Below are 26,032 nucleotides of genomic sequence, written 5' to 3'. Positions count from 1 at the left end.
ATAAGATTGGCACACAGCCATTTTGTGAACATTGCTTTTAAATAAATTACATCATTATATTCAAAAAAATGACAATCCAGTAAAAAGACGATAACTGAAGACCGGCTTTGTTTGCTAAAACTCTTGAAACATGCGCAAGTACAGGATGCTGCACTGCAGATCCAGAAGTTTCACATGAGCTTTGGTTATTTTTACTTATTCTGTTTGAGGTGATGCTTAGAAAGGTTGAGAAATAATATGGGAGCTTTGTCATTAAAATTGTCATCATCTCTGATGTTGAGCAAAATGCATCAACAATTATGGCAAATGAAGCATGGAACACAGCACTGAAAACATGATGGTCCAATTACTGGGTAAGTATTCTGCCTTGAAAACGTTTCAATGTCAGATGGAGCTAAACATTTAAAGTATGGCTCCACTGCCAAAAGAATGTCAGAAAATAAGTTTCTCAGTCTAGATATCTGCTTCTTGTGCTTACTCACGTCACTGAATACATTGGAACGGATTCCAGCTGGTTACCTCCATTTGATCTGCCAGACTGGCTACACAGGCATGATGGAGTGTGCTTACTGATGTCTCTGGCAGCATGAACATAATTGTTAATTAGTTTCCAAGGACAAATTCTTAATTGTTGATGAAGATTCTGTATCAAAGCATAAGTGAGCAGTTTTGTTCCTGACAGCATGTGGGTACCAGGGGTTCACTACGCCTGGGTTTCAGAGTGCACTGAGCAGTGTGAATGTTCAGCACCTGAGATTAGAGCTGCAATAAACGGTAGAGTGCTTGAGTTTGTTTCGTAATTTAGAATTTGTGAGCAAACATTTCAAATACTCACTATGAAGAAAAATGGGGACGAAACATTAGAAAGACAAACTATGGCGAGCCAAAAGAGAACTTTCTTCCGTATATACCCCAAGCTGGCAGTACATCTGCTCAGTGCCTGCCATCTGAGTGTGCCTAATTAGAAATTACCTGGAATAGGCTCTCTGAGAGTTATAACAGAAGCAGCACTACAGCAGATGCAGCTTGAATCCCTAAGGACTGAAAGATAAGGCTGCAAGAACAAGGGGACCGCTGAGCAATGGGAATATCATATCATCTTGTGTGGTCGTTCTGCACAATGAAATGCTTCTGAAAGAGCAAAATATCACTTGCATTTGGAATTTATATGAAATCCAACCTGGAGTGATGATTACAAGAGACCAGCAAGTATAAAGACAGCGAAACAACACACTGAGACATAACAAACACATGCAGTCCCATACTGATACTTCTGGTGCACCACAGTTTAGACTGATGTGTTGTGGATTTTTCTCCTTCTCTCCTCTCTCCTCTCCTCTCCTCTCCTCTTCTTCTCTTTTTCTGCATTTTTAAACTATTATTTTCAGGTTTTAATATCACCTCCACTTCAAATCATATTGAGCTGAAATCTAACACAGAACTTATGTGTTTAGTTTCCCACACTGCTACCAACAAATCCTCTTAAAAATAATTTTCAAAGGTTAAACAAATCACAGTTCAGCATCAGGGGAAAAAATACCATTTTTTCCCATTTTCTAGCCTTTCCTTCCCCCCAAAGTACCAAGCTTGCCTAGCATAGCATTCAGTGCTTCCCACAGAGTGAAACACAACACTCAGCATCTTTAGATAACTCATGCTGATGAAAAACAGAAGCAAGTTTTATCGGAGCTGCACTGAGGTAAGGCCACTGTATGTCAGAGAAGAACAAGATTCATTTTTTACCTATCGATATTCTATGGTGATCCTAAAACTCCTTCACCTTGTGGGGATTGAAACAAGGAAGAAAGAGCCAGGATCTGGTAGAGTCTCATTAGCGCCAGCCGTATGGGGCATGGTGGGCTCATGGCACAGACACAACCACAGAGCAGTTTGGTCCCCTCCGCTGCCGCCTCCACACTGCTGGACTCAGTCCCACTTGTCAGGGTATCTGCAGTCCTGAAATAACCTGACTCTGACCTCATCATGTTAAAATATGGCCATGCCTTTAAAAAACACAAACCTAAACAGATACAACCTACTGGCACTAAGTTTATTTCTCCCCTCTCAGCTACTTCCCTGTGACAACTTTTTCAGTGATGCTTACAAAATACTTGCTATTGACTGGGTCTTTCAGACAATATTCTGCGGCTTGGCTTCCTCGCTCTAACTCTCTCTGCTTTGCACAGCACAGGGAGCAAAGCTGAAAGGGAGCCAAGTGCTGGGTGCTTGGCAAATGCTGCTGCGTACGGCCCCCCATGGACTGGCTGCCGCCTGGAGGCAGCTATGAGCATACACTTCTCAGACACCCCTTTTGGGCTGACATGAGTGCAGACGGATGTGGATGGCTGAACAGCTTCTCTCGAGACATCTGGAGGAGCTGTGGCCACTTGTAGCCCCCTTGGTAAGAGAGTCTCCTACTTTATTTTAATTCTGTCTCTCGCATTGAAGCAGAGAGTTTTCCCACTTAAGAGGTGATCGGAATACACTATTAAAGAATCCTTTATGGAAATGTTAATGCTAATGATGCTTTTACTTACAACAAAGGCAATATTAACTATTTTCTCAGGCAGAAAAGTACCTTCCTTCTCCAGCTTAGGCTAATTTCAATTAGAATTTGGCGCAACTTTGCAGTATCGCCACCTGCCTTTTACAGGCTCGGTGGGGTTTTCAGACACAGAAAGGCGATTTGTCAGACTCTTAGTGGTAGCTTAAGGAAACCATGAATTAGTGAAAGCCACTGTAGTGAGTAAATGTGAAGATGGCTGGAGTTCAGTAGCCCTGGCTTTGACTATACGGGGCACCCACCCAGCTTCACAGAGGTGACCAGAGCTCAGCAGCCTGACGACAACCACAGGAATGTGTCACACAGACTGCGACTAGAAAAGCATTGGCAAAATAGTGAGGGGCTTGCGAATCACTTTGTAACACTTGCGCTTTTAAAATACTATCAAGCTGGGTGGAAAGAGGGGTGTAATTCTATGCCTTTTTCTAAAGGAAAAGAAACCCTACTTTCTCTGCTGGTATTTGTCATGTGAGAGAGGCTAAAAATATTGGGAAATGTCCATGCAAAAGAAGAAAAAGCCTAAAAATATTTACGATTTACAAACATTTTCACCATATTTAATATTGAAGTGTTTATCTTCATTGTATGCAGATCAGCAATGACATACCTCTTGCACAATGACAGCTGGGATTAATGGCTGTTCTTGCTTCTCCGGGAGCTGTACTGTTCATTTTGATACACACAACACATATCACACAGTCTCCAAGCACTTCTCAGGTCTAGTCCTTACAACAGTCTGCATAAAAGTTTGCAAAAGCTGTGTTTGCTGTCACAAATGACAACTGATCTTCAGTTAAGATTGCCATTATATAAATTTCAAGTATTAAAATGCCTTAAGGCTTTGTAATGTTTTTGACCTATCCTGACCTACAAGCCTAAATACAATTTGAATTTTGGAGGGTAGATAACTTGCTAAAAAATGAGTTTTAGATTAATGAAATGATATTTCCAAATTTGTCCTGAATATCTAACCACAAAATTCTCTGAAATAATACTTAGAAATGTCAAAGCATTTCATTTTGAAACTTTCATGCCAAAACATCATAATTCTAAATGTCATTGAAAATAATAACTTTCATCAATTTTAATAAAAAATAAAAAAGTATTTTTAAAACCAAAATTTACTCTCTTGATTAATGAAACGCTTTGAATGTAAAATGAGTATTTTTTTTAGGTCATCCAGTCTTCCAGGTCAATGAAATAAAAAAATTCCAATTACTTGTACAGACGTACTTGTACATCAAAACTGTTTCTATTTGCTTGGCACAAAAAGGAAGATTAAGAAAGGCAAACAGCTTTTATATGCACCTCTGACTCCCCTAAAAGACTAGGTCCTGATGACTTTCCAGGGCATCAGCATGTGTATTTCATATCATGAACACAGATCTTGGGAAACAGCAAAGTACAATGGCAGAATCTGGTGCTCAGATGAAAAACAGACGAGAAAGAAAAACAGAAGTTCAATTCACAAGATACAGAGCTGCTTTAGGAGAGACCAATGGCAGAACGGAATATTTTGGTCATTGCCAAGGTGTGACATGCCACTTCATATTGTACAAATGTCAAAAAAAGTCACAGTGAGCTTTTTCTTAAAAAAAGAAGTGTATCAAGAAAGTTTCTTCAAAGGTCATTAACCTTTCACGTGGCCTATGGACAAAAGACAACTGACACTGAATGTTGTATGTTGCCATAATGCATAACTTAAAATTGCATTGTACTAAAATACAGGTGAGAAAATATCCATTAAAGACAGAGATCTGACAGCAAATGGCTGACATGCTTACAATATTTCCCTCATCTTAAATACTACTAGCAGAAATTGTTTCAGTAATCTTAGTTTAATAAGCATGTCATCAGCTATGGGTCATCTGCTATTCTGCATGCATTCAGACAAGCATTAATTTAAAATTAAAAGCTGCATGCTTTAAATCTGTTTTAAAGATGTATTTCAATATGCTTGAAATTAATGCTAAGATTAAATGCTTATACACTTTGCAGAATTGGAGCATACGCTTCACAGGAATACTTGGGAAACTGCTGAAATGTAGAACTGATTTACAAAGACAGGTAAAATTTTCAGAATTGATGTGAACATATGTAACTCAATGAAAGTTCATGGAACTTCGTCGGCCTAGTGACAGAGATGCTCTTGGTAATTTTTCTGACTATACTTTCATAATATAAAGGGGCTACATGCTGTAGTTCTCTTGGTTTTATAACAGCTAGTCTCAGAAAATTCTCAGCAGAAGTGGAAGAACCCTGTTCTAAAAATGTAGAAAGCTTTTTCAGAAAAATGGATTTTTTTCCTCCTTGGGTAAATAAAGAAAAAATATATTTAATAATATGCATGGGTAACATGAAACTGCAAAAATAAAACATGAAACTGCAAACTAAACAAATCACATTTAATATGGGCCTGGAAGTTCTGGCTTGACTCCCTTTCCCGTATTGCTATACTACTTTGTTGTAAGAAGGGAGGCCCTAAATGCACAGAAGAGATATGGTTTATGGAGAAAAAACTACCACAGATAATAATGAAGTTCTGAGTTGCCTAGATCCATAAATCTACTCAAGAGTTTGAGTTTAGCAACTTCTGCATGTGGAAATAAAGCTGCAGTTCTGTAACTCTGACTTTGTTCTACATCAAAACTAAAGCTTTGTCATGGTTCTATTTTGAATGAAAAATTCAAAAACTGCCATGGAAAAATATTAATTAAAAAATCTTTATCACAGTAGAGTTTTAGTACATAATATATGGTGTTCTGCAAATTGGAATACATTGTCAAACCTGCTGAGCTGTAAAAATACAGTGTAGCTCAGGTACCCATTAAAAAAAAAAAAAGAAGAAATCAAATGACAGAAAGTCCCATCTTTTCTAACCAGCAGAAAGAAAGCATATATCCAGGTATCAAACAGTTCAAATTAAATTTGGTACCAACAGCAATAGCTCAAAGCAGCATTTTTTTGTATAGTATAGAACAGACAGCATACAGTATAGATGAGCAAAGAGTATTTTAATAGCATGCCCATGGTTTTTCTTCTTGATGATAAAAAATGTATTTCTAACAGTGAAAACAGTACTTGCTATTCTCTGTCAGAGAAAAAAATATGGCTGGGATTAAGTATTTGCTAACATAATATGTGAGGGGAAAAAAGCGTGTGTGACCTGTGAAGCTTCCTGACAGTCACAAAGGTGGGCTGTGCCACCCGTGTCTGAACGTTGGCCTTCTACCGCTGCACAGAGAGCTGACGTGCTGAGACAGACAGATGTGCTTGCAATATCAGAAACTTACAGGCATATCAACTCTAGGTTATGCTAAAGAAAAAAACACCTGAGCTGGTGAATTTTTCATCTTATTACCTGAGTATTTGCAAGGCAATGTTGAAACACCTCTGAGAAAGTCTGCAACATATTCTCACTCGACTCTGCACACCTACACGGTCCTCATCAGTGCAGTACCACCACAATTCCAGTACAGAAACTGTATCTATCCAAAAAGTCTCACTTCCCCAAACGTTTTGTTAGACAACTTCTGACCAGTTTCAACAGGAAAGCTACACTGAAATTAGCCTAAATGTACTCTTCAGGCTAGCTATTTCTGCAACTTCCTTAAGACTTCTTAAGACTTTTTCGTGTCTGTCCTTAATTCCTTCTGCAACCAAGTTTGTTCTCTCCCTCCTCCCTTCCCTGCCCTTCTAATGATGTTAAAAGCTTACACTGATCAAAAACTGTCAGCAGAAGTTATTCTTTCTTCATGGAGAGTTATCCTTTGGTAAAATGAGGAATAACAGAATGGGTCAGCATCTCCACTCACTGATCCTATTACACTGCTCCATGGCCCAAATATTTTGGGTAAGCACACCCTTGAAGCCATCTAAAATATGCATGAATGGCTTCAAGCAAAGCCTTTAAGGACATGACTATTCAATAAATCACTTAGGCATATGCCTAGTTTAAAGAACCCATTTAAAACTACTGAAGTCAATGAGGCCAAATAATTAAACATAAATAAAATAATTAGGTTTTATTATTGGGATGACTGAAGGATATATGGTAACACAGTAGGTAGTTTCATTTCCTTTATGTATGATCATTCCTTCATCATGTTTTTCTATTCCTTATCTGTAGCTGAATATTTAAGTGCAGAATTGGTAGCCAGAAAGCCCTGAGATAAAAATGTTAACTGTAACACAGTAATTTTCTTACCTGCTCCTTTCTCCACCTGTAAAACATAAGCACAAAACATTTGCTTGCCTTCGCCTGCTGTCGCTGCACTGTGGATGGGCAGTGCTTTATTCCAGCTAGGTTTAAAGTAATTCTCGTTATTTGAGAATTCTATGGCATCAGTCCACTTAAGTAAGGTAACGCTTTACAAACATCAATGCCTACAACACAACATTCTCCTGCAGCTCATCAAGGGATTCATGGCAATATATGCTTTTGAAATATCGCACGTGTTATTTAATTGTAGGAAGAAACATATGTTGAAAAATGATTATTTCCCTAATCAAAATACCTAAGCTTTGAAAGAAGAATAAGATCAGACACTGAAACCAAATTCAGTTCTCTTCAAAAGGCTAAAAGAATGAGTCGCTGCTGCTTCAGTGTCTTCTTTTTCTCAGTAGCAAGGCTGCAGTATTCTTTTTTCATTTTAATTTTAAGCTCTTACAGCTTGTCGGAGGGCCTCTAACACTCAGCTCAATTTTGTTCTAGTACATTGATTTTTTTCTTAAATAAAACAGAAGACAAAAAAAGACAGGTATTACATGTAAATGAAGTACAGTCCTACATGCATGCATAAAGATAGTTATTTCAATATTTGTATGGCACACCGATGATCCAGAAAAGTTCTATCTAAGAATGATACAAAATATCTAGCTCCATACTTCTTACTGTTGAAATGATCAAGGTAGAAACTCCTCGTTCTTATCAGCTAATACGCTGAATCATTCAGTTGTTAGAGTTATTCTGAGCCTGCTCTGGGATTTTTTTTCCCCTCATTTGCATTTCTCTATTTTGATGATCAAAATCACTCTCCTCTGGAGACCAGATAAAAAGCAATGCTTAAGCTGGCACTATTGCCCCCCCCCCCCAAAAAAAAAAAGAAAGAAAAGATAAAAAACAGGGTAATGAAAGGTAAAATTCAAATGGTAAAGACAGAATCCATTTTGCCCATAGTATTTAGATGCTATCCAGGCTGAAGTATAATTTCACCCTTCAACTTTAGGGAGAATTATACTCTAGAAATTTGCCTTCCTATTTTAACCCCCCATCCTATTTATATATATTCACAAATTCTAAAACATATAAGACAAGCAAGCCATGTTATACATAAAATACTGACACTGTACAATATTGAAGCTAAAATTGAATATACCTAAAGATGGCATAGATATCTTGCAATTTATTCCTGAGGTCATATAAAAGGAATGTTTTTAATTACTTTGATAAATATTTTCTGATCATTTGTTGGGTCATTATTTTACAGATGAATCTAAGCCCATTAAAATCCAAATCCAGGTCTTCATCTTAAGTATATAAAATTTGAATGTGTTTGGAGTTCAGGGACTCTCTCAATTTCTAAAGAATCGAAGAATTTGAATTTGCCCAAAGATCAAGAATGGTAAGATCTGGAAAACAGCATACTGGAATGGCTCATATTGCTGTCTTTCTATAATCTGATCATCTCCTGACTGATTCCTCAGAGCAAAGCTACAGGGAAAAAGTATGTCATTCTTCTTGCAAAATGTCAATAAGAAAATAATAATAATAAATATGATAATAATAAAACTCAAACCCTAAATGGCACTTCTTCTGTCACATATACTTGACAATAAGAGGTGATTTTCCAGCTATCACTGACTGCCAACCTTGCCATACTCCGTCAGTTGGAGACTGGCTACAGATCACTTCATTTACAGGAAAGAAAAGGACAATGAGGCACTTTTCAGCCATTGCAATTCAGGCCTGAGAATCAGATAGTAAACAGGCACACAACTAAGCAGGACTGTGAAAAATGCTATCAAGTGGATGTTAATAATCCAACCACATTCCTTCCCACATGCATAAAGAAAGACAACATGGTTTTCATCTTAACTCACTAAACTAAGCAAGCTCTGATTGTTTAGTTACCATTAAACTCATATTCTGTTATGTAACTCTGGGCTGCTTCCCAGCTTTTTATTCTGTGTTTTTTTTATTTTCCAACTTAAATTTTTCCCTATCTCCTTTCCAAATGTATTAAAAAGGACATAATTTTTTTCAGGGTGAATTCCTCCAGTTCCTTTACATATACAGTCTCATCTATGTTGTATCAGTTCTGTTATACATGCATTAAAACACAAGCCTTGCAATGAATCTTGCCTCCTTGTGTTAAATTATGTGATCACCTATGCTGCAGTATTTAAGACCCTTCTCATTTTCAACATGTTAAAGCATATGCCTATAAAATAGAGAAGTAACATCACATGATGGTTTTATACATAGCAACTACAGCACAGAGGTGCTGAGGATGTGATTCATAAAAAGAGTCATTGCAAAATGCAACAAGCACCAGCTTGCAGGCTTTTTCTGCAATGCTTGATGTTTTTCAGATGCCTAACAATAGGATCCACACAGGTAAGCATAGTAGTGAAAAGTTGCTGTAGCCTGCAAGAAACACCAATGAGAAAAGTTGTATCCTAGATATCTTCTTTCTCAGAAACTGTTTATTTGGGAATAACAATTTTGCACCCTATTCTGTGTTAAGAGCTTAAAACAACCTTATTCTGACAAAATGCAGAAGCAGATGATGCTCTCTTCTGCATGCCCAGTAGATGCGCGAGTTCCAGATTTTAAGTGCCTCTTCTGTCAGATGGTGGTTGAATGCTTATCTCCTACTTCCTAAGTGAATGCTCAGACCATCACTCTCTAAACATGCCAGGAGGAAGCTGATCTGTTTTATGTAGGATCATTAGATATTCATCAGGCCAAAAAGAGGGGGAAGTGAGAAAGATCAAAAAATGCTGTCTGACCTGGTGGTTAAAACATTAGGAGAGGGTATTCAGGTCTTCTCATACAGAGGAAGGAATTAAAGCTGCATTTCCAGCACCTTGTTTGAGTATTCTAACTACCTCACTGCAAAGTCAAGAAAATGTAACCTCTCCTACAGCCGAGCCCTGCATGGCATACAACTCTGAACTCGGAAAATGTTCGGGACCTGCTCTCAAAAAAGGATTAAGTATATCTACTTTTATGAATTCTGACAGTGCTTAGGCATTAATTGGCATCTACCTGCTCAGCAGTGTAAAGTTCAGATGGCTCTGTGTGCAAGCAGCATGTGGACATGCTTAGATGACATTTTAGGCAACATTTATAGCAATTTATTTTTCCAGGTTTAGGCAGGTACTAAAAAACTACATTGGGATTTAGAGAAATAAATCCATCTGGACATCTTGCCCTACATGGCATGCCCCAATCACCTGCTACAGTAGCGTGGGGAACAGAGTTCAATACGTTTCTGATCTCGTCAGAGCTCCTTAGATATTGTGCCAACCACTGGACCAACCTTCCAAAACATTTTGATTCACATTTCTAATGTATGCTACCAAATTTTAGGTGCTTATAAGCTAGCCTCTAGGTAAGGGATGCTCAACATGCTGGAGGAACTTGGTGGTAAGGCTCAAGCTTTTAAAAGTTATTTGGGGATTTAAAGACTGACTAGGGTTTTCAAAGCAATTTACCTGCTTAGCTCTTAGTGAAATCAAGAAAAAGCCACAAGGTGCCTATTAAACTCTTTCAGTGACAAATTACCTTTACAAGTCTGGCCTGAGAATGTGCTGATGGAAAACATTCACTAACGGGATCTTACTAACAAGCCTAAAAACTTTAGCGTAGATGAGAGCAGAACGGACGTCATGCACACTGTGTCCACACGTGTCCACTTTAGCCATAAAACACATTTGCAATATGGATAGGAAGGCTCACATCAGCTTTAACGTAGCCAGTCTGGGTAACAGTAGCACTGGAAATGTATCTTTATGAACATCCAGGCAAGGTATCTGGTGAGTTAGTACCCAGCATCCCTCGTATTACACTGCCATGAAACCCATGCTGCCTTTGCTGTTACTGTTCCCTTGTGCCATCTAAAGTAAATTGATAAAAGTGGCTAAAATGTAAAGCTTCCAGACTGCAGTACAGGTATTGCTGAACTGCCACCACCACAGCTCTACAGTAAATCAGTAGGATGTGCTGGTGATGTTCTTATCTCATATCTTTCCTTTAAATCAGCAGTTCAGAGTTCTCTTATTGCTGTGCAGCAGCCCAGTGAAAGGATTCCTTTTTCATAACCTGCCAGTTCAATTACCAGCTTCATGTGGATTTTGGAATTTAAGATGCTGATGCCTCCCTGCCATCCTTTGATGCAGACAGATAGCCCAGCGTCTTGGCACCTTTCAGGTCATTTATGAAAGGTTTTCTTCAGAATGAAAGGCTAGGATTTTATTTTGTTTATTTGTTATAAAGAAAAGCTGACATAAGAATTCATCATCTCTTATTCTATGTTAGAGCAATTCCTAGTACACTAGTGTCTGAATCTGGGTTGTGGTAAATAAAAGCAGTTATTTACATATATTCAGCCACTCCCTCCCCATCCACAATGTAAACAGTACCCTCCTCTTATTCCCCCACCAGTACAACAAATAAAACTATCAAACATAGCTCTTTGGTATATCATACTAAGACTATTTTTTCTACTCAACCAGGGAAAGAGGTGTTTGTTTGTTTTTTTTTTTCTGCTGTATTAGCAGCTGGGTGATCTTTTGAAGACACAGGATCATCTGTTGTTTGAGCAGTGAGGTGCTATGTCCCACTGGATTATGCTCAGTGATTAATATTGGTTTAGGATTTAAAACCTGTGAATAGAGGATTCGTTCAGAATCACATGCAAGAACCATGAAAAAACCCTGGGACTATCAAACATCTCCCAAAAGCTGTCCGACAGGGTTTGGTTTGTGTTCAGGCATGAGGTGATACAGAGTGGAAGTAGCAAGAAAAAGTGGATGAATTTGGAGTTACTGAACCAAAGAAGGAGCAAGCGGGGCTGATAGTTTGAGCATCTGTGTCTGTATCATCTCTTGCAAGACTATAAATTGCAAGCTTGAGCATTTGAACCTGCCCGTCAGGCATCTTTCTCATCTGAATTCTCTCTTTTGAAATTACTGATTACTATTGCCCTATTGCTAAAAGGACAGCAGAAATAAAGGGGACTCAGAGGCAAGCAGTGAAAATGGTCAAGAGACATGAAAAGTTTTCCACATAGCATTTTAAAGATTTCATTGGTTTAATCTAGAAATGAGACAAAAAGGGCATAATAGAGTTGTATGCAGTAGATAGGATTGTACCAAAGCTAAATCATCTGTTCAGTCTTTCAAATTTAAAGTCAGAAACTTTAAAAATAAGGAAAGGAAATGCCTTGTAGAAGGACATTGTCCATTTATAGAATATTTTGTCACTAGACATAATGAGATGGGAATTAGAGAATTTTTTGACATGCATATGAACAACCTAAGAACTACCTTTCTGGCTGTTAAAAATAAATAAGTAAGGTGAGTTTGGACAAAAATAGACCGTGACATAATAATCTGCCTAAATTTGTGTTTAACTTCCTCTGAAGCCTCTAGATCCATCCATTGACAGAGACAGGATGATAGATAGACTTCTAATCTGATGTTCCTATGGCACAGGAAACCTGTCTACTTAATTATGATATGTTTCAGATAAGTTAGGATATTCCTTTAGATCACACCAAATGGCAAAATTCATGCTTGCTGTACTAAGACGAATAAACATAGATGGAAGATGAAGGGTATGATTTGAGAGAAGTTCTCCAGCTGTAGATTTCCTGATCTGGTAATGACTGGATTGACTGTTGGGATTCATATTATCCTTTACCAACTAAAATTTATATCCCCAAAATATCATGTCAGCCTCAATGGGATGATTACCAGGCAAGAAATTAATTCCAGTGAAAATCATCAGTTGTAAACAACTGTGTACCAAGATGCAAATGGTTAATTTAAATGACATATCTGAGATTATCTGTAACGATAGTCTCAGTCAATGACTGGTGCAAATTGGTGTATTGGGCAGTTATTGCTGGATGTCCCTCTGCTTTGTGCCATTTCCCTGCTCTCTCATGACTGTTCCATAAGAACGCTCATACTTTGGTATGAGTAAATATCATTTAAGGTTCTTATAAAAATAAAAGGATAGTCCTGAGGAATGTTAGCAGAATCCATAGTATTCTCCTCAGAAATGCCAGTCTGAATCAAGTCCAAGACAGTATTAAAGATGTTGTTACAGTTTTCTCCAACAGCTCCTGTGAAAGGAGCTCTGTTCAGGTGTAAAGTTTTTCCTCTTCTTCAGCTATCGTTGTCCACCTTCGTACCTTTCCAAAATCAACACCTCCTCTACTTCCAGGTTTTTTCTCTCTAAACCTCAATGACTCTACCTTTACTGCTGATTTCTCTTCTGCGCAAAAAGTGCCCAGGCATAAGAGGCAAGTAAAGGTGGCTAGAAAGTGGAATATTGCTTTTCTGGGATGATATTGTCCTTTCATTTCATTCCGCTCCAAACCAGAAAAAAAATATTGGCACAACCCAGAAAACAATATTGGCATTGCTGAGGTTTTAGCAAAGAGGATGGTTGGTTCTATTCTCCATTGGTCTTCCTCCCACTTAGTTGAGGACCTGTGCAGTTTGCAGGCTGATGAGGTCACCCAGCAAGCATGGCAACTGCTTTGCCATCGACTGCGTGGCAGAGAAACCAGGGAGCAGACAAACCAGGCAGCTTCCCAGCTCCAGAGAAGACTGCCTGGCTCACGGGATCCCTAGACAGCCAGTTGCTGGTGGGAGCGTGTATGTGTGTGAGGGGGGTCTACGCCCTGCCTAGCTTGCCAGGTCATATAAAGAATACCTCCCTATTAATTTGGGAACCACCTGTTTAGTTTGTCAGTCAGTAGCTGACCTGGAGGGTGACTCACCAGGCTGCCGTCTGGGTTTTCACGAGGCATTTTGACAGAACTGCATGTCTGCATCTTTCAGTTCTACAGAAACTTAAAAATGCCTCCTCTGGAAAGCATTTAACCAGTTCTGCTGGGATCCAGGTTGATCAAAGATGGGAGGGGCACTGAGCTTATATCCTAACAACACCCTTAATGGTTCTTTAGTTAGGAAATAGTTTAGGTATATGGCATAGGCACCGGGTTGCCTTACCTGTCTATGCTACAAATAGGAGGAAAGTTAAGTATCCAGGATTCATTAAATCTAAGATCTGCAGACAGATACACTTACTTAATTAGCTGGCATGTCATTTAAAGATGCCCTAGTATGTGCAGTTCCTCATTCTGCAGATATTTTTAGACCTCTATTTTATGTAGATCTTTTTTTCCTAAGGTATTATTTTTATCTGCAGTGCCTTTGCTGTAAACTTTAAACCTTACAGAGTTCTCCAAACAGAGAATAATTTGTCCTTAAAAGAATATCTGTGATCAGTGATTCTTTCCTTTTAGCTCCTGTTAAGCCAGATTCTCATGAACACTTTTCTTATCCCTTCAAACCTTCCTAGGATTACATCTAATTTGCCACATGGAGTTATTCCTGCACACAGAATTAAAGCCCTTAATCATACTTGGTTTGTTGATTCCCATTTGCTTAGCAATCCTGAGACTATTTTGCCTTCTGTTTTGTCCTCCTCTAGGGCTGATGACTTTACTGATTCACACAATCCATCAGTGATGGATTTCTTGGACCATTTATCTTAGTATGGAATATCACTCGTGTCTGCTTTTATTCTTTTTGTTTACTTCAGTGCTATATACTAAAGTGGGAGAGGAGAACACTGGATATGCACACACTGTCCATGCAAACTATCCATTAAAATCAGTTTAAACTTTGGCTGGTTCTCATTACCTGCAGTGTCTTTATGAGAAGATGGTTAGGACATGATTGCTTGTCATAAATGAAGAGCTGCCTGCTGCCAGTGAAGACTTGCACTTACTTTCTTCATTGAAAAATTATAAATAGAACTGAGCTTAAAAGAAAAAAATAGCTCAGTGGCTGGAAAGCAACTTTATAGAAAAATGATGTTCATAGCCACTCAGCCAGTAGCTGGAAAAGCAGCTTTTATAAAACATATTTAATGTTTACAGTCACTCAGTGGCTGAGAAAAGTAATACTTTAAAAATATATTTAATGTTTAAAACCACTTGGTGGCCAAAAGAACAGCTCCTACTGAAAAGATATTTAATGTTTAGAGTCATTTTGTGGTAAGGAAAAAGCAACTTCTTGTTAATTTTTAACATTTACAGCTGATCAGTGGCTCCTAAAACAACTTTCAATACAACATGTTTTATGTTTAGATATGCTGTATGCCTGTATAGAAACAATTCCTACATCTCTCAATACTACACTAAAACATACCAATACCTTCCTCTCAGCAGTAGCATCACTGACAAAAAAACCCCCACAGAATCCTAACAACTCTCATGAAACGTATCTTGAACCTAAAGATGATTATGCAAATCACAATGCAGTACCAATAGTACCAATACAAAGCTTTTCAGTATATACTAAAGGAACTAATACTCAGCATAATAAAAATAGCCAACACACACATTTAGAGATAAACCAAATAGCTGAGTTTTAATAATGAAAGTATTACTTGGTTAACCTCATAAAGAGGTCTGCATCTAAAGACTTGGGTGTGATCAAATATAAAATGTTATCTGACTTACGCTACTGAGCTGGGGTAAAGGCAGAGTTTGGATAGCAACATATTGGTTGTATCTCCCATGACATGTTTTTTTTTTGATTTTGCGCACATCCAGTTAAACACAATAAAGTATGCCCAGATGTACATGAAGTAAGACTCATATGCTTTGCATGAATTTAACACAGACACTGACATTTTTGGGACATGAAACCAGCTAGCAGAAAACATTTATCTAGTGTTTCACTTATTAATGGCGAAATCTTCTCAGACATTTTGCTGCATGTTTGTATGTAGGGTTCTGTCCATCATAGCTTGCATTTTACATGGACTCTCCTGGCCAACAGTATTTGTCAAGTTTTCTCATTTTGGCGACAATATCCAACTGCCAGGGTGCATGAAAACAAACTCACAGTGGGTATAACAATAGCCACAATCCTTTGACCAAGCCAGCTTTGACTGTCTGCATTGTTTTCTTTCACCCTTCTGAACCTAAAAGGATTTTGTCTGTACGGTTTTTCACAGTAGCTCTCTAGGTTGCCTAGTGATCTATCACAATGTCAAGAAACACTTTTGTTTCAAAAGCTTTTACTGCCTACTTCTAATTTTCTCTCAACATCTCACTGCTTTTTGTGTGCAATGCCCCTTATACATTGGAAAGACTCTGTAATAAAAGGCTAAGCAGCCATAACTGTCTTTTCCTTCTGCTCATTCCTAAAAACACAGCTTTGTCTACAATGGCTACAACACTTAGACTGATGATCAGTGCAGTAACTTTCTATCGACAACTAAAAAAATGAATAAAAAAGACAAGATATGTAATTAGCAAAGTAATTCTAAGCGAGAAACTGCTGAAACATCAACTGCAGTGTGTAAATTGTCATTTAACACAGCCCCAGAACAGCAAACTGAAAGATGACTATGTGACATGAATTCTTCTGAAAAGTGTTCTATACAATGTAGGAAGCAGGCCTGACCCAGGCACTAGACTCTATAACAAAGTACTGACTAGAGGACATGGGGATATGATCCCACAAGGGAGGAGTCAACACTCCTCACAAAATCTAGTAGGACTGGGTGAATCAATGTCTAGGCAGCTCTTGATTATTTGCACAGATAACCAGAATCTAAATTTCCAAAAAGCCTTCAGGAAGGAGGCTAATCAAAGGCTCTTAAAAAATCAATAGCATGAGAAAGACCTGCCTCTTCTAAGATAACATACAAATAAAAAATAGAAAACAAATGGTAGGTATAAACGGTCAGTTTTTATTCTGGTGGAAGGTTACCACTGGAATCTCACTCGGATCTGAATTAATAAATTACCAGGAATAGAGAATGCATAAGCAGGTGACAGCTTGACAAACCCAAAGCTTGACTACAAAGTGTTACAGAGGGGTCTTAATTTACTAAGCCCTAACTGGGCATAGGAGATTCCACATTAAGAAATACAAAGTAACACACATGGGAAAAACTGCCTTCTCTGTACTTTCACAGAGAAGCATTCTAGCTCAGTTACTATTAGAAAGATGATCTTGGAATCATTTTGGAAAATCCTGCAAAGATATCACCTCAATGATCAACAGTGAACAAAAGAGGGAAAAAGAGTGATGAGAATTATTAGGTAAAGAACACAGAATAAACCAGAGCCATCATTATTCCACTGTACAAATCTGTAGTATGTTTGTATCTTGAACACTACATCCAAATTCCATCACCATCTTTGAGGATTTGATAGCACTAGAAAAGGCATGTAGATGATGACCCGGATGGACATGGAAGGGCTGCCGAGAGAGGCTGCACAAATTAGACTGTTGGATATCTTTCCATGAATTTGTGCAATTCCATTTAAAAATGTCTTTGACCTCTACAAATGCCCATAGAAATATATTCTACAACAGCTTCAATACGCTTTTGGAAGTCCTTACTAATGCATAGCCAGAAGCCAGGAATATATATGAAGGATCACTTTGCATTTGCTCCATGCTTTACAGTCCTTCCACAGGCTCTGCTCAGTATAAGCTTCTGGCTAAGCTCAGGCACAAGATCCTGGGCTATGCCAAACTAGTGTGCAGGCTCCTGAATTGTTACCTACCCACCAGTTCCTCAGATTAGTTTTCTATATGTTATAATCCTTTTACGTAAAACTACATAGATGGATACATTAAACATATGGTCCATTTGTTAATGTTTAAATATAAGTCATAATGAAGTATTCACTTCAAAAGGAAAATTGCCATAAAATTTATAGAGACTGTTTTTTAGTCAGTACTGTGGGAAGCATATCCATAACACTATTCAAGTACCTGCCTTGCACCATGGAGGATACCCAGTTAAAATAACCTAACATCAGCTTTTTAGTGTCATTGACCATTTTAGTGTCACAGTGTAGTAACAACAAAGTACCAAATAGAATATCCAAGCATAATCAGTAATATAGCTATTTAATGTACACATATTCCACTACACATTAATTAATAACTAAAAAGGCAGCATAATTGCAATAGTGATTTGTATTTTGTAGAGCCCCCTAAGCAATAAAGAGTTAATCTAGTGGAAAGGTATGAAATGAAATTGCCTAAGAATATGGAATCTGTATGTTATGGAATTGACAGGTTTAGTACAGACCTAGCTGGTCTGTATATAAGTATGGAGGAATAATGGAAATTCCTTAGAAAATAATTTGTAAATTGTGACACCAGATGTTATTAGTTTGTCACATATAACACATTGCTGATTATATGATTGTTCAGAATCAGCATATTCAGTGATAAAAATGCATTAGAAATGCAGATGTATTTCTGTGCACATTTTTGTCCATAAAATATAATAAAAACATGTAATAAGATCTTTCCTTGAATGTGTGTTTAACACTGGTATGCCCCTACTCTCAGTCATCTGGAGTGATAGTTTTAATAAGGGAATAACCTTGATTTAAACTCTCCATATACAGTATTTGCATGCTTACATGAGCTATATTGCAACAGGAGCTGGCACAGCCCCTGGAAGCAGCAACACAGTTTATTAAAGTATACTTAAGGACAACATATTTTGCCAATACTAACTTACAAATGGGGAAATTGCAAACCCCATTCTCAGTCCTCATACATGGAGATTTCCATTTTATGGTTTGGGCTACATTTGGGAACTCTTATTAAATCAAGACAATAATTTCAAATAAAGATATTTGCAAAACTAATCTAATACTAGAAGAAAAATCAGGGGTCCAGCCTGTAAACTTTTATAACACTCTTATCAGGCATAGGATAACAGCATAGTAATTTGTGTTCTTAAAAAATTAGTTTTATGTTATACCCTGACTCCATCCTCTGAGTTTCTCTATAGGGAATTTCATGTCATTGTCCTTTCCAAAATAAATGCTTCACCAGAAAGTACTCTGCAAAAAAAATCTAATTGTAATATGAGCAACAAACTGTACCTTTGAAGAAAGGCACCAATAACCTTCCATTACAATGCATAAAGTACGCACACTTAGAAAATATCAGAAATAATGGAAGTCATAGATGAGTACAATAGCCTGCATGATACACCAGTCTACAGTCAAGGGTTTTTTCAAGAGAAGACCTTTTTGCTTATCTTTGTGATAGAAGGTGCTCTCTTCATACAAAAGCAGAATAGGGTGCATATATGAAAGGAGTGGTGCTAGCTGGCCATTCAAGCCTTTGGCATAAGACAGATAAGTGTCCTGGTTTGTAATGGTCTTAAAGTGGAGTTTTAGAACACAGTAAAAATCCTGCTAATGTTATCTTTTCTGGTTTAAAAGCATGTGAAAAAAATTGGTTTCCAGTAAGGAATGCACCACTAAGTAAAAAATGGCAAACCTAAAGTACGTCATCTTCAGAAAAAGGTAAAAGATATTCATTATCAAAATTTTTTATCATTTTGGAGTGGTATGGATTAGAGGGGAAAAAATCAGTGTACAGAAACTGTAGAAAAAAATTCTAACAGAAACTCACTGTGAATTTGAAGGACAAAATTAAATTTCCACCTAAAATAACAAGATAAAGTTCTCAGAAAACATACTCTGAGAAAGTTGGATGTGATAGATATTGTTAAAACTTACCTATGGGACAGAAAAACAGATATTGAGTATTCTAGGAATTTATATCTTTTTGTATCTTTTCCAATAAAAGATCATCAGGGTCCAGGATAACCTTGATATTTGATACGGCATATGATACGTGACTGGAACTATGAATCTGGGAATGCTAAGGCATTTCTTTCAGCCACTGGAGCCACAGTAATAACAATAAGTATGAAGGCAGGAGACATTACAAAACTGAGCACAGTGTGGCCATGAAAACTTCTAAAATGTGTGTAAGGGGTCTGAAGGACATCTCTTTTTTCAAGGCTTCCTAGCTCCATGCAGTCCTTTCTTATGACTGTGAAGTGTGGTCCTTCAAAGGTGTTCTAAATAATTCACTTTATTTCACTGTCCAAAAAGAATATGCACCGTGCATTACAGTTGGGTGTTAAGTCTTGGGAATTTTACTAGCTTCTTTGCTCCTCCATTGCCCTTTACATAATAACTCAACCTTTTATATTTTGCTCATCATTACCAATGAGAAGGCCCTAGGAGAAGCTTATGTAAACCTGAGTTAATCTTTTTGTGGAAGTGTCATTGTGAGTATAAAAGACAGCTAGTCACTGGTCACAACAGCTCATCAGACTCATGAAAATGACTAACACGGGACAAAAAAAATCCAGTTTCAGCTCATGTTGTAGTGGACTTCCCACAAAAGTCAAACAATGTTCATGAGTGCAGTTCATAACACACTTGCAAAAAATACAGTAAGTGAAATTTAGGACATTTGGGAATTTGCAATTGAAAACTAGAAAATGGAAGTGTAAAAAAATAGAGGAGAGGAAGAGCCAAGACAACCATATGCTTCACCAGCTGAAAAATCAAATGTTTCAATGTTAGCCTCAGACAGTGGTGGGCATCTCTATAGGTGGAGCTAAAGGGTACTGATGGTAGAGAGCAGTAGCTTAAGATCCTCTGGGAAATCGGCACTTGCGTAAGGTAGCAAGAACATGGGTAACAGTGGTGAGACCTACATCTGAGAAGGTACAGTCTCCTGGCACATCACAGATGACATCAGGCATTTCTGTATATTGTTGCTGCAAGAGAACCCAGCAGCTAAAATTGTTATCTGCTTTAGTAACCACTAATTGGAGTTTAGGCCTCCATTTAGAGCACTATTTCCCTCCCTTGAAAGACTTTCTTGACCAATTTTCAACCATTTTTAATTTTGCTTACAGAGGAAAATAAAAACTGTTATGAATAACTCTTCTAGAGGTAGGGAATGCAACTGGATAATGTGCAGATCAAGAGGATGCCTTTTTGCCATGGTGTCAACTGTTGCTTTTCCAAAGGAGAATAAATTGATGCATGATGCAAAATATTCAGTTGCATCTATAGATGCATCTCTATAAGTGACTATAGTGAACTCTACATGTGTATGGTATCAGAATGTCATCTCTTCTTATCTACTCAAATCACATTTTATCACATCTTATCACAAAATTTAAAATATTGCCCAGTTAATTCCATATAATAATTTGTGTAGACAGCTAGTGGCCTCCTGGATTGTCTTTCAAAACTTCATTACCTAAGCTGCATAGCTGCAGGGCCAACAGAAACCCTCTGTACATTTCACAGCCAGAAAACTTTTGTAACTGTTAGCAACTATAGGGAGTATTAAACGATGTACTAGTACTGACTTGTGAGTATTCTCACATCTCAGCTTTGGAGAGGAAATGGCAATAAGTAGAAACTAACATTTGTAAGTTAGAGGCCTCCCAGGCCAGAATGGGATTAATTTCCGCTGCCCACAGAGAAGTCTGAAGTGCCGACTGGCAGCAGGACACAAGCAGCATGTTTCTACTGCAAACACACTGCTTAGGACCATTAGAGAATCACTGATCAGGAGGAGACTTGCGGTGCTCATTTAGTCTAGTCTCCTGCTCCAAAGCAGGATCAATGCTATTTATGCCTCTCCTGACAAACGTTTATCATGTTGTGAAAACTCCCCAATCCAAAACCTATTCCAGTGCTTCACTATCCTTACTATAGCCCACTTTTCTTTGTAAAGAAAACCATTCTCTCCTCTATACAGCAGCATTTATATATTTGAAAACCTATCATGTTTCCATTCAACCATCTCTTCTTTTGGCTTGAGAATCCAATGCACTCAATATTTTCTTGAACATAGGTTTTCTAGACCTCAGACCATTCTTGATGAGCTTCTCTGACTTTAATTCTTCAGTTGTGGAGAACCAAGTGAGGAAAATCATTACTTTCATCACACACAGGGTAGTAGGACTTGGATAAAGAATCCTCCCCTAATTCATAATTAGGGGATCAGACAAGTATTCTAGCACTTTAAAAGCAGCATAGACAGAAACAGTAAATGGCATGATGTTACTGTACCACTTAATTCTCCATAGCAAACAGTTAACACTAACTAGGAAGAGAGGAGAATACACTTCATCACGCAAAATACCAGCTGGGAGTATAAAGAATCCCTAGACCCCAGGGTATTGCTCTTGAAAATCCTTTTTTCATCTTCCATCTTCACCGACTTTCAGGAAAAATGAGTTTCTAAATATGAAAACTGAGCTAAAATAAAACTGTAATCTGTGTATTTCTAAGGACGAAGTGAGACATTTCTAATAATAAGTTTTAGAAGTTATGTTTTCATTCCAGCTTTCTTTTCTCAGCAGGAAACACACATTGAGACAATTAAGTAATATGCAATTAGTTATCAAGTGTTTAAAGCTTCTTACTCACCCACTGGAGACATTTCTGGGACACTGGCAACATAAGGCCCATCTAGGAACTTTGGCTCATTATCATTAATGTCCTGCACCTTGATGATGAACTCAGATTCAGGCTCCAGTGGTTTCTTGGTGTCAACATCAACAGCCTGCGCCCGGAGTGTGTAGAAAGGTTTTTCTTCTCGATCTAGACTCCTTATGGCATGTATGTCTCCTGTAGTCTCATCAATGGTAAAAACCGTGCCTGCACCATCTCCTGAAAGGGTGTATTTAACAGTGCCCACTCCCTTGTCCAAGTCAGAATGAAGCTTGAGAAAAAAAAAAAGGAAGAAAAAGATCGTTAATGGCTTTTTCTACATTGGAACACAAATATTTTTATTTTTTTCTTACATGTAATGTAAGCGATTAGAGGAAATGGTTTTATAAGCCCTTAATTGACAGTAAGGGCAAGAAAAAATTGTGGGTGGTATGGTAATTAATATATTTACCTCTATCTAATAACTAGGATAGAGAGCATTTCAAAATTCTATCTGCTTTCAGCCATGAACATTGTTCACTACTAAAACTGCAAGGAAGCAGGGCTTCAGATTTGTTAGAAATTGAAAATTAAGACCAAAGATGGAAAAACACCAATAACCACATAAAACAAACATGAGATGACATGGAGGGTGTCAAAAGCCTTAACAGGCTTTTGGTTTTCACAAAAGTACAGGGGAAATACTTAATTCTCATTCCACACTGAAGAGCTTGCTGAAATCCTAAACTCAACTTTAAACCTGGTCTAAAAAGGACAATATACCGCTCCTTAATTATAGGAAGCACTAAGCAGAACTAATAAATACCACCTTATCTCCACAAATATTTCATCATTTATTTCTGTCCCTTCTCAGATACTCACAGGGCAGTGTGAAGCACAAGAGTTCTCTTGCTCATTGGAGGAATAACGAAAAATAAGTCAATTCTAACTCAATCATTTCTGCCTCAAATACTCATATACACATTTTATAGCTTATTAGTATATTAAATCTCTTATTTTCAATTTGATAAAATACTGGAATACAAAGATTGTGGAGGGTTTTGTCTGACTGATCAGTGTCTATTATAATGTGGCCTTAAACACTATTTTGAATGCAGGAATTATTAAAATAGAAATACAGTATGATGAACTTCTTTCTCAGATACCTTTACCTGATTCATGCTCATCCTTTAAACACAACTGAAAGTTTTGAACAGACACTCAAGGTTATATCACTGATGCTGAAATAGCTTTTAAAATACTCCCCTGCTTGTCCCATCTAATGAGGACTAAAGAGAGCTACTGCAATGGACACATGTTTGAATGGAGTTTTCAAGAATGAATTTTCTTAAGCAATATAGTAAAGAGATTATGGATACAGACTTTGTTTACATGATGTACTGCCCAAGGTGAAACGCAATAGAGGAAACATGGGACATGAAAGAAGATTATGCTGAAGATGAATTATTGAGAAACTAAATGGTTTTGGTAATGGCGCAAGAAGCTAAGCTACACAGAAAGAGGTAAAGGAGATTATTAACATTTATAGCTATTGCCTTGACATTGAAAATAGGTCCTTGTGACTGTGGAGGAGGTCATGGTTTGCGGGACAGACAGAACATGAACATAATCTCTTCTGTCTATTTTTCAGCTTATCATTCCTGCTCAGCGAATATACAGAGATGTATGATCTCTCACCTAGTTGCCCCCTACATGGGATTTAAATCATCTCACCAGTTTGAAGTAAAGCATTTTTCTTCTTGAGCACTGGTTCACTGTGAAAAGATTCAAAGGCAGTTAATTCTTCTCCTTGGGAGTTAAATATTCCTTGCTTGCGAAATGAAAAGCTAATGCAGTCTGAGATAATTAATGTCTCTTTCTTCCTCATCATTTTAACTTAAGTGGCTCACAAGCATCCTGCTGTTCCATTATACCTTGGTCAGTTAAAACTTCATATTTTATCTCTACTGTCATATGCAAGCTTAAAGACACACATAGAGTGAAAAAAATAGAAATAAAAACAATGATGAGAAAACCTGAGGAAAAATACAATTCTACAGAGGGAACTGTACCATCAGCTTATGCGCATTACTCTCTTAAACAGTGCATGTTTAGGCTTTATTGTGGAGTCCACCTTGTTCCATTCTCCTGGAAATATGAACACCACAGAGCAAAAGACTGTGATATCTAAGCAGGGATTTGTAAACAGGGAAGAATATCTGCTCTCATCTCCTGTCCTCAAGCTTGGCACTAAAGCTGAGATGGTTGAGTGCCTTTCTGATTGCCAGCTGAAGAGTTTATGTTCAACTAGTAACAAATCGGGGTGCATTGCATGTGGTAGCCAAGTGTTTGGCTTTTACTGCAGAGAAATAATTATAGTTGTTTCCCATAGTCGGGGGAAAAAAAAGAAAAGTATAACAAGGAAAAAGAAAAACAAGGGCTCCTAAGAAAAAGGAAGAGTGAAAAGAAACTGAAATATGAAGACAAGCACAAGCATAGCTGTTGCAAAATGCATTGGAGCAAAAAAGCCTTATAACTGGCAGAATTAACAATTCTACAGTTATGGATGTGTTTAGTCTGGTTCACAAGTACCACTCAGCTAGCATAACCTAGGAACCATTCCACTGATTTCAACCGAGTTGTATTGCTTTGTATTAGCTGGGATCTGACACATTGCATTTATTCCATCAAATCATGCTAATCTGCCGACTGTATTACAGACTCCTCAGATGCCATTGCTGGACGATGGGCAAATGCATACTTACTTGTAATCCACGTTGAGCCATGCAAATTGTGGGGCAATTCAACATCACAAAGGGTCTACTGTAGCAAAATAGCTGATTGCTTTGATTTAAAGTGAACTAAATTCTCCAGCAATAAAAGGCACAAAATATTGAAATTCAGATGCCAGAACAGAAAGAGAGAACTAGCTTTGCCTGGACCTACACAATACTAGAAAATAATCTTCACTTTCAATGTTTAAAACTTTCCAGAAAGCAGTGTAGGCTAAAGAATAAGTGCTTGCTAGTGTGTCTCTGATTTATATGTTACAAGTTGTACTGCAGTGGAAGAAAAGGCTTTTTTTTTTGTGCTGAAAAGTATGAATAAAATTTGGGAGAGACCACTTTTTTTATCACTATGTCCAGCAGTAGTTTTATTCTCATATCATGTGTTTCCTTGTTGCTTGTATTTCTTTTCTAATTCTTGCTTTTCTGCTATTGGAGCAAAACTATAGGGCAAGAGAACAAATGTCCAAGTCTTAATCAAAAAAACCCTGCACATTTACATTTCAGAATTACATGAATTTACTGTTACAGTGTGTTACAAATGACTGTATTCACACTGATTGTTCTTACTATTATGTTTCCTCTGTAAATCCTGTATTTTAAGAAAGCCACAAAGCTTTGAAAACGTGAAGGATTCATTTCTAGCATTGCTCACATCTGTTTTATTACTCTCGCTATCTCAGTAACACAGAGACAATTTTTAGTATCGTATCTTTGGGCAAATCTGCCCCAAATGTAGAATTAATGATTTCTTGCAGCAAACTCCATGCAGAAATCATGAATATTTTTCTGTGATGGAAAATAAAGTCAATGATTTATAAAGAAAACTTTATAGTCTATCATTTATCATAATACATCATTCCATAGGTCTTGCTCATGTATACAAGCAATAAAATATATAGCAAAGGAAATGACTGACAAAAAATCAAATATGATTAATCAGCCTGGAGATTATTGTGAAATACATTGAGTAAATCTACACAGAAACTTTGATGGTGTCCTTGAATCATATCCAATATGTGATTTGCCAGACTGAGTCAGTCTACTAGTGCATGTGATCTAGCATTCTGCTTCAGCCCATAGCTATTTGAAAGTTATTTTTCTTCAGCGGTGATGAAAAT

The 26,032-nt window shown here is 37.5% G+C and overlaps 1 protein-coding gene across 3 annotated transcripts in view; it reads right to left on the bottom strand.

Moving 5' to 3' along the window:
* The window catches only part of CDH12 (cadherin 12), a 235,344-nt gene that overhangs the window by 108,197 nt on the left and 101,115 nt on the right, over nt 1-26,032 (bottom strand). For all 3 annotated transcript variants that reach the window (XM_067290983.1, XM_067290982.1, XM_067290984.1), the window contains exon 3: nt 22,123-22,417. In XM_067290983.1, the coding sequence (XP_067147084.1) occupies nt 22,123-22,417 (295 nt within the window). The remainder of the gene's footprint in view (nt 1-22,122; nt 22,418-26,032) is intronic.

This window comes from Apteryx mantelli, chromosome 2 (genome assembly GCF_036417845.1).
Source record: "Apteryx mantelli isolate bAptMan1 chromosome 2, bAptMan1.hap1, whole genome shotgun sequence".
Lineage (NCBI taxonomy): Eukaryota > Metazoa > Chordata > Aves > Apterygiformes > Apterygidae > Apteryx > Apteryx mantelli.
This window is presented reverse-complemented; position numbering and strand designations above follow the sequence as displayed.